At 40.5% G+C, this 9,839-nt stretch overlaps 1 protein-coding gene across 1 annotated transcript in view; it reads right to left on the reverse strand.

The window, feature by feature from the left end:
* The window catches only part of ATP10D (ATPase phospholipid transporting 10D (putative)), an 83,647-nt gene that overhangs the window by 38,525 nt on the left and 35,283 nt on the right, over window positions 1–9,839 (reverse strand). Inside the window, exon 9 of the mRNA XM_007450972.1 lies at window positions 8,005–8,237. Coding sequence (XP_007451034.1) covers window positions 8,005–8,237 — 233 coding nt within the window. The remainder of the gene's footprint in view (window positions 1–8,004; window positions 8,238–9,839) is intronic.

The raw sequence follows: 9,839 nt of genomic DNA on the forward strand, positions 1-9,839 counted from the left end.
CCATATATATGTGTTAGCATACGGTATTTGTCCTCTCTTTCTGACTTACTTCACTCTGTATGACAGACTCTAGATCTATCCACCTCATTACAAATAGCTCAATTTCGTTTCTTTTTATGGCTGAGTAATATTCCATTGTATATATGTGCCACATCTTCTTTATCCATTCATCCGACGACGGGCACTTAGGTTGTTTCCATCTCCGGGCTATTGTAAATAGAGCTGCAATGAACATTTTGGTACATGACTCTTTCTGAATTCTGGTTTCCTCAGGGTATATACCTAGTAGTGGGATTGCTGGGTCATATGGTAGTTCTATTTGTAGTTTTTTAAGGAACCTCCATACTGTTCTCCATAGTGGCTGAACCAATTCACATTCCCACCAGCAGTGCAAGAGTGTTCCCTTTTCTCCACACCCTCTCCAGCATTTATTGTTTCTAGATTTTTTGATGATGGCCATTCTGACTGGTGTGAGATGATATCTCATTGTAGTTTTGATTTGCATTTCTCTAATCATTAATGATGTTGAGCATTCTTTCATGTGTTTGTTGGCAGTCTGTACATCTTCCCTGGAGAAATGTCCACCTAGGTCTTCTGCCCATTTTTGGATTGGGTTGTTTATTTTTTTGTTATCAAGCGGCATGAGCTGCCTGTAAATTTTAGAGATTAATCCTTTGTCAGTTGACTCGTTTGCAAATATTTTCTCCCATTCTGAGGGTTGCCTTTTGGTCTTGTTTATGGTTTCCTTTGCTGTGCAAAAGCTTTGAAGTTTCATTAAGTCCCATTTGTTTATTTTTGTTTTTATCTCCATTACTCTAGGAGATGGGTCAAGAAGGATCTTGCTGTGATTTATGTCATAGAGTGTTCTGCCTATGTTTTCCTCTAAGAGTTTGATAGTTTCTGGCCTTACATTTAGGTCTTTAATCCATTTTGAGCTTATTTTTGTGTATGGTGTTAGGGAGTGATCTAATCTCATACTTTTACATGTACCTATCCAATTTTCCCAGCACCACTTATTGAAGAGGCTGTCCTTTCTCCACTGTATATTCCTGCCACCTTTATCAAAGATAAGGTGACCATATGTGCATGGGTTTATCTCTGGGCTTTCTATCCTATTCCATTGATCTATCTTTCTGTTTTTGTGCCAGTACCATACTGTCTTGATTACTGTAGCTTTGTAGTATAGTCTGAAGTCAGGCAGCCTGATTCCTCCAGCTCCATTTTTTGTTCTCAAGATTGCTTTGGCTATTCGGGGTCTTTTGTGTTTCCATACAAATTGTGAAATTTTTTGTTCTAGTTCTGTGAAAAATGCCAGTGGTAGTTTGATAGGGATTGCATTGAATCTATAGATTGCTTTGGGAAGTAGAGTCATTTTCACAATGTTGATTCTTCCAATCCAAGAACATGGTATATCTCTCCATCTGTTTGTATCATCTTTAATTTCTTTCATCAGTGTCTTATAATTTTCTGCATACAGGTCTTTTGTCTCCTTAGGTAGGTTTATTCCTAGATATTTTATTCTTTTTGTTGCAATGGTAAATGGGAGTGTTTTCTTGATTTCACTTTCAGATTTTTCATCATTAGTATATAGGAATGCCAGAGATTTCTGTGCATTAATTTTGTATCCTGCTACTTTACCAAATTCATTGATTAGCTCTAGTAGTTTTCTGGTAGCATCTTTAGGATTCTCTATGTATAGTATCATGTCATCTGCAAACAGTGACAGCTTTACTTCTTCTTTTCCGATTTGGATTCCTTTTATTTCCTTTTCTTCTCTGATTGCTGTGGCTAAAACTTCCAAAACTATGTTGAATAAGAGTGGTGAGAGTGGGCAACCTTGTCTTGTTCCTGACCTTAGTGGAAATGCTTTCAGTTTTTCGCCATTGAGGATGATGTTGGCTGTGGGCTTGTCATATACGGCCTTTATTATATTGAGGAAAGTTCCCTCTACACCTACTTTCTGCAGGGTTTTTATCATAAATGGGTGTTGAATTTTGTCAAAAGCTTTCTCTGCATCTATTGAGATGATCATATGGTTTTTCTCCTTCAATTTGTTAATATGGTTAATCACATTGATAGATTTGCGTATCTCATGGCGTTGTGGTCGGAAAAGATACTTGATACAATTTCAATTTCTCATGGCGTTGGTCGGAAAAGATACTTGATACAATTTCAATTTTCTTAAATTTACCAAGGCTTTATTTGTGACCCAAGATATGATCTATCCTGGAGAATGTTCCATAAGCACTTGAGAAAAATGGGTATTCTGCTGTCTTTGGATGGAGTGTCCTATAAATATCAATTAAGTCCATCTTGTTTAATGTATCATTTCATTGGTGAAAGTGGGGTGTTGAAGTCCCCTACTATGAAGGTGTTACTGTCGATGTCCCCTTTTATGGCTGCTAGTTTTTGCCTTATGTATTGAGGTGCTCCTATGTTGGGTGCATGAATATTTACAATTGTTATATCTTCTTCTTGGATCGATCCCTTCATCATTATGTAGTGTCCTTCTCTGTCTCTTCTGATAGTCCTTACTTTAAAGTCTATTTTGTCTGATATGAGAATTGCTACTCCAGCTTTCTTTTGGTTTCCATTTGCATGGAATATCTTTTTCCATCCCCTTACTTTCAGTCTGTATGTGTCTCTAGGTCTGAAGTGGGTCTCTTGTAGACAGCATATATATGGGTCTTGTTTTTGTATCCATTCAGCCAATCTGTGTCTTTTGGTGGGAGCATTTAGTCCATTTACATTTAAGGTAATTATCGATATGTATGTTCCTATTCCCATTTTCTAAATTGTTTTGGGTTCGTTATTATAGGACTTTTCCTTCTCTTGTGTTTTTGTCTAGAGAAGTTCCTTTAGCATTTGTTGTAAAGCTGGTTTGGTGGTGCTGAACTCTCTCAGCTTTTGCTTGTCTGTAAAGGTTTTAATTTCTCCATCAAATCTGAATGAGATCCTTGCTGGGTAGAGTAATCTTGGTTGCAGGTTTTTCTCCTTCATCACTTTCAGTATGTCCTGCCACTCCCTTCTGGCTTGTAGAGTTTCTGCTGAGAGATCAGCTGTTAACCTTATGGGGATTCCCTTGTGTGTTATTTGTTGTTTTTCCCTTGCTGCTTTTAATATGCTTTCTTTGTATTTAGTTTTTGACAGTTTGATTAATATGTGTCTTGGCGTATTTCTCCTTGAATTTATCCTGTATGGGACTCTCTGTGCTTCCTGGACTTGATTAACGATTTCCTTTCCCATATTAGGGAAGTTTTCAACTATAATCTCTTCAAATATTTTCTCAGTCCCTTTCTTTTTCTCTTCTTCTTCTGGAACCCCTATAATTCGAATGTTGGTGCGTTTAATGTTGTCCCAGAGGTCTCTGAGACTGTCCTCAGTTCTTTTCATTCTTTTTTCTTTATTCTGCTCTGCAGTAGTTATTTCCACTATTTTATCTTCCAGGTCACTTATCCGTTCTTCTGCCTCATTTATTCTGCTATTGATCCCATCTAGAGTATTTTTCATTTCATTTATTGTGTTGTTCATCATTGTCTGTTTCATCTTTATTTCTTCTAGGTCCTTGTTAACTGCTTCTTGCATTTTGTCCATTCTATTTCCAAGATTTTGGATCATCTTTACTATCATTATTCTGAACTCTTTTTCAGGTAGACTGCCTATTTCCTCTTCATTTGTTAGGTCTGGTGGGTTTTTATCCTGCTCCTTCATCTGCTGTGTGTTTTTCTGTCTTCTCATTTTGCTTATCTTACTGTGATTGGGTTCACCTTTTTGCAGGCTGCAAGTTCGTAGCTCCCGTTGTTTTTGATGTCTGTCTCCAGTGGCTAAGGTTGGTTCAGTGGGTTGTGTAGGCTTCCTGGTGGAGGGGACTAGTGGCTGTGTTGTGGTGTATGAGGCTAGATCTTGTCTCTCTAGTGGGCAGGTCCACGTCTGGTGGTGTGTTTTGGGGTGTCTGTGGACTTATTATGATTTTAGGCAGCCTCTCTGCTAGTGGGTGGGGTTGTGTTCCTGTTTTGCTATATGGTTGGCATAGGTTGTCCAGCACTGTAGCTTGCTGGTCGTTGAGTGAAGCTGGGTGCTGGTGTTGAGATGGAGATCTCTGGGAGATTTTCGCCGTTTGATATTATGTGGGGCTGGGAGGTCTCTTCTTGACGATTGTTCTGAAGTTAGCTCTCCCACCTCAGAGGCAGATTCCTGATTCCTGGCTGGAGCAGCAAGAGCCTTTCATCCACTCGGCTGCAGTTATTATGAATGCTGATCAGAAGGAAACTGAGAGCCCTGCTCATCTTCAGCTTCCAGAAGGAACTGAGCAAGGGAGACCAAAGTGTCCTAGTCCCAGAGGAAACAGCGTGTCCAGCAAGGTATCCAGGAAGACATGAAGTGCGGGAGCTGGAAAACTCAGCCCAGACATTTTTTTAATGCAGAGAAAATGTGTACTCCTAATTAGGGAATACAGAACACAGTGTGGACAGCTTCCCATAATTGAACTAAGCCTTATCTATTTCATGGTGGGAGTCCAACATCTTTGTCCTCATTTTACATAACATCTGGCTATTTGAAATTTTAGATTTACCCCCATGATTCATAGTATGCTTTCCTACCAGGTTGCAGATTTCACATTCACCTTTCTTTCTTCCTCTCTCCCTCCCTTCCCCCCTCTCCTTTCTTTCTTTCTTTCTTTTTTCACCCTATATAAATCCAAATTAAACAAGCAAATGTTGGCCAAAACTTCTCTTTGCCATCTCATAGTGTCTGCCAAAGCTTCTGGGTAGCCTTACTACATACTGAATGTTAAGTTTGTTTTAAAATTGAGAGTGATTAGGACCCATTTTAATTGTTTATGCGAATTCTAAAATGTCCATGGTTTAATAATGGACAAAGATATTCTGCGTGGGAGATCAAGTTGACCAAACTCTAATACTGTGCCCCACTCCTCCCCTAGCTCCACCTGTACCTGAGGGTTTTATTTCATTTCCCACTGCCACCCTCACTTTAGACACAAATGTCTTCTCCTTCAGATTCCTAAATACCACAGACCTGAAGAAAAAAGACAAAGGCCAATAACTGCACATGGACAGTTCCTCCTCCACATGATGTTCTCCCCAGTTCTGTGGTTCTGAGCCTTTGCACATGCTACACACTGTCTGCCCCAAGTGCTTTTCCTTCCTTTTCTACTGTGTAACCCCCTACTCATTAGTCTAATCATAAGTTACGTTTTATCTCTTTTTTGCAGCCTTTCTTGATCTCTTCTCGCCCCTGTAGAGTTGAACATTCCCTTTTTTGTGCCCTCACTATACTCTGAATTAACTACCATTACTGCATCTTTAATACAGGATTATCTTTATTTACTTATATGTCTGCTTCCTCTACCTAGAACAAAGCTGATGGCTGGGGGCATGTTTTATTCATTTATATCCCTGGTCTAGTATTATGCCATTGTCTTCCATGAATCCATTAATTAATTCACTCCTTTTATAAACATTTATTGTTGATCTATGGCGTCAGGCACTCCTCAAGGAAAGCGGGGTGCACAGAAGAGATGGGATCCCGGGTATGTGGAGCTCACATTCTAGGTAGGGGAGGCACTAACCTCTAAACATATAAGTAAATTGCTTCTAGATTGAGACAAGAGTGGGAGGGATGGAATGTACTTTGGATTGTGTGGTAGGTAAGATTTACTGAGGAGGTGACATCTGAGCTGAGACCTCAGTGAAAAACAAGGAAACAGCCATATAAAGACCTAAGAGGATAACACTCCAGGTAGAATGAATAGCATGTCTGCTGAATGAAAACTTCTAGAGGATAAAAGAAGCATAAAAACATTGACTTAGAAAGTTAAGGTTTCTATTTCTAAAATAGGTCACATGAACCCAGGACTTACGGTCCTCAATGACATTCTAACTCCCAAAGCCGGCGCACCTTGGCCAGCACCCTGACCTCAGATCCTCGCTCTCTGACTCTCACCTTGCCTCCCCCATGAAGGCCGCCATCTTCCAAGCTTCCACTTCTGGATATCACAGCTCTCAGTGTGCTCTCAAGCTGGTGTTCTCAACCTGGGCTCCATGGATGGACTTTCAGAATCATATGCACAGTTTTTACTGATGCTAATTTTTCAGGTCAAAGGATCTATAGCTTTCTCAAAATAATCGTTAGTCTCCAAGAAGGATAGAATCGGCTTGTCTAGAGTAAGAGTGAGAGATGGTCTCATAATTCAAGAAAGACCCCTTTATCCTATATGTAAGGGTGTAGTATTGAAAACACAAAACAGAACAGCAATCCCAGAGCATCTATATAATCAGCATGACACATGGCATTGGAGTACAGGGCAAGTGAAAACATGAACTGAATGGGAAGACTGAGCTTGTTGAGCAGTTTCATATAACCACCTTCACGATACCTTATTGAGAGTGGACATGCAAGGCACTGACCTTAGATGCCGAGGATTCAAGATGACTTAAGTCCTTGCTCTCAAGGAGCAAGGTCTATGTCAGAGGCAGAAATAAGGCCAATGCCGTGAGGACTAAGGGACTAAAGGGCAGGAGGGACTATGTAAACAGAACTTAGAAGCTGAGAAAAGACAGTCCGAGAAATCTTCAGGAGAAATGATATTTAAAGAAGGAAGTATTTCATCAGATCTGGTAGACAGAGGGAAGCAGTGAGGGGAGAAAAAGTTTTAGAAGGGAAATGGTACAAAAACCATAATGACTTTAACCTAGGAAACAGTCCTTTGTTCCAGGAAGAGAGTGAGGCTGGATCAGGAAACCACGAGGGAGACCATGGCACAGTCCCACCTGGTTGCTAATACCCTTGACTTCCAACCAAACATGCGTCACTATGTGGTTAACTTCAGGTGGGTGAGAAATAAAAGATCAGCAGAGGAGTGGGCAAAATTGATAAAATAGAAGAAAACAAATACCTATTTCTGATACAGCCTGAAAATCAGTACAGAGAAGAAGTGGTGTGCATTCTCCCCCCACTCTTTTTTTTTCAGAAGTTGGAGAAAAATTAAGTCCAGATGTTTGGAATAGCTTGACATATGGCAATGATAGAATATAACAGGTATGATATCCTTAGAGCCAAAGAAATGCACAGGATGAATTGCAGTGAAATGATCTTCCTAGCTGCTGAAATTGTACATTTGGTGGAACTTTGAAAAGAGCCAGATTCCCCTCAAGGCCTTTCCAGGATGAATGAGATCCCTGGGGTCTATTCAGATCATATCTCTACTATGAAATTCTATATGAATTCAATGGAGAAACACAAAGTTTCCCCAAAGCTGTTTCTTTCTTGTTATGCAACTTATTTCAGAGGTCACCAACTGCTTACCAGTCTCATGGCTGGGGAATCCTCATCTTGGTTAACACAAGAGTTAATGAAATGTGGAAGGCAGTTGAAATTTTATAGAATTTTAAGTACAGCAAAACGTTTGATTTCTAATTCTTTCACACGAGTATTTTTCCTCTTTCCCATCTTCCATATGGTCCTTCTTCTATGTTTTCCCCTCAGGACTCAAGAACACACCCTGTTGAGTTCTGATATTGAAATATTCGAAAATGACCTTCTCAGGACTAGGAATGGGGAAGAGAGCACAGATTTGGTGGATCTGGGGGAAGACTGCAACGAGATAAAAAGGCCTTGGAGGATACCAACACGCTTTTGAATTTTCCTATCAGTTAGACATACTTACCTGTCTATAGATACCTCTGTGGTAATTTTGCTGGTTCTGAAAGTGAGCCATGATCCTTAAACCAAGGCTACTTTCTCCAGGCTATCAACCCTGACCAGAAACATTATGTTTTTTCTGAAATGATATACTATCTCTCAACACTGAATTATCTCCAAAATTAGGACATTGTGAGTGTGTGGCAGTCACACTGAGCTGCACTTATGCAGTCTCCTCTCAGGTAGAAAAGACAACAGCGTTTGGCTCTATTATAATTACGAGGATGTTCTTTCATTATTAACCGTGGACAGACAAGATTCACGTCATGCGTTCACACTTACAATGGGGCTACTGAAAGCAGCCTGTCTGGAATGAGGCACTTCACTGGCTCCACTTGCTAGAGCAAAACAGCTCCCAGTAAGATGATTTGAGGATATACTTCCTAAAGGTCCATTGCGAACCATCCTGCAGCTGGGGGCCCTTGGCTTCGCCATATTGCTGAGGGAGCCACTGGGAGTGTCAGCAGAATCTTCATCTTCAGAGGCAGCTTCCTGATAGGACTCTAGCCTCTTGGCTGAGGGATAAAAATCACACTGGGTCATTCCCTGAGAGGAAACTCTTGCAGGTTGAGTATGTCAGGCGTTTACTTAAACAGCTATTTCACACCATCTCCTCCCATTTTAAACCTGGCCTCCAAACTTCTCCAATACTGAGTGAATGGACTTACATCACTGAGAAAAGTAGAAGCAGTCAGAGAGGAACTCCCTTCTCTCCCCATTGTCAAACCTACCAACCTATCTGCATCTGTACCCAAACTCTCTGCCCTCCCTCATACTACTATGGAAGAAGTTTCAAACACCAAACCCTTCACTGTGATCTGCAAGCCCTTCTCAAGCACTTCACTCTTAACAACTCTCCCCTCTTTTACTTTCACAGTCTCTCAACTAGTCTCATGGCTTTCTGCATCTCTCCACGGACACTGCTCTTGTCAAGGTTGTCAATGAGCTAGCTCCATGTTACCAAACCCAGTGACTGCATCTATTCATATCTTTTTTGAATTCTTAGCAATATCCAACGTCTTCTCCTTTCAAATGTCTCTTTCGGTTTCTCTGATACCACGTGTACTGTTTTTCCTCCTGCTTCAGGGCTGCTGCTTCTTAGTTTCTCCTGCTGTCTCCTCTTCTTCTCAGTCCTCAGATACTGGATGGCTGCAGGAGCTCCTTCCCTCCACTACCTATATACTCTTTCTTGGTGATGTCATCTGGTCCCCCCCACCTTTGAAATATCATCTCTGTGCACAAGACCCCCAAACCTATTCCTTCAACTCTAACCTCTAATTAGAATTTAGACTCAGACATCCAACTCTCTACTTGACATTTCCAGTTGGATGCCCACGAGGCTCTTCCAGCAGATATCTGCATGGCTCACCCTCTTACAGCTTCAAGGAGACCTGGAGGTATCCCTTTGTCAATGAAACCTTCCCAGATGTAACCACACTGTTTGTTACATATCCTACCCCAGCACTTACCACCATCTATACATCATATACCTTATTTTCAATTTTTTGAATCATCCACTAGAATATAAACTCCAAAAGGGCAAGGAATTTTGTCTTTTGTTAATCTGATATTCCTAAAGCCCAGAGAAGGGGTTGATAGATACACAATAAATACTTGTTGAATAAATAAACAATGGACATCTTAAATTTGGTATATGGTAAATGTAGACTGCTTCCTCTCTTCCTCCAAATCACCCCCCCCCCAATTACTCTTCCTCTGGTCTTTCTCATCTTTGTAAATGGAACCTAAATATCTACCTAGCTGGTAACACCAGAAATTGAAGATTCTCCTTGATTCGTTTTTTGTTCCCTACGCCGCCCCCCCACCCCCGCATTCAGAGTATCACCAATAGCTATTATTCATCCAAAATATATCTCAAATGTCTAAACTTCTCTTCACCTCCATTACCTTAATCTAAGCCACCATCGTTAAAACAGTAGCTAGAGTGATCTTCTAAGACATAAAGCAGATCAGACCACTTCCTGCACAAAACTTTCCAGTGGCTCCACAGTTCACTTAGAATAAAATCTGACCTTCTTATCCTGGTGTACCTAACTCAAAATGATCCGGCCTAGGCTGACCTTTCTTTTCTTTTTTTTTTTTTTTTTTTTTTTTTT

The sequence above is a fragment of the Lipotes vexillifer genome, unplaced genomic scaffold, assembly GCF_000442215.2.
Source record: "Lipotes vexillifer unplaced genomic scaffold, Lipotes_vexillifer_v1.1 scaffold404, whole genome shotgun sequence".
NCBI classification, from domain to species: domain Eukaryota; kingdom Metazoa; phylum Chordata; class Mammalia; order Artiodactyla; family Lipotidae; genus Lipotes; species Lipotes vexillifer.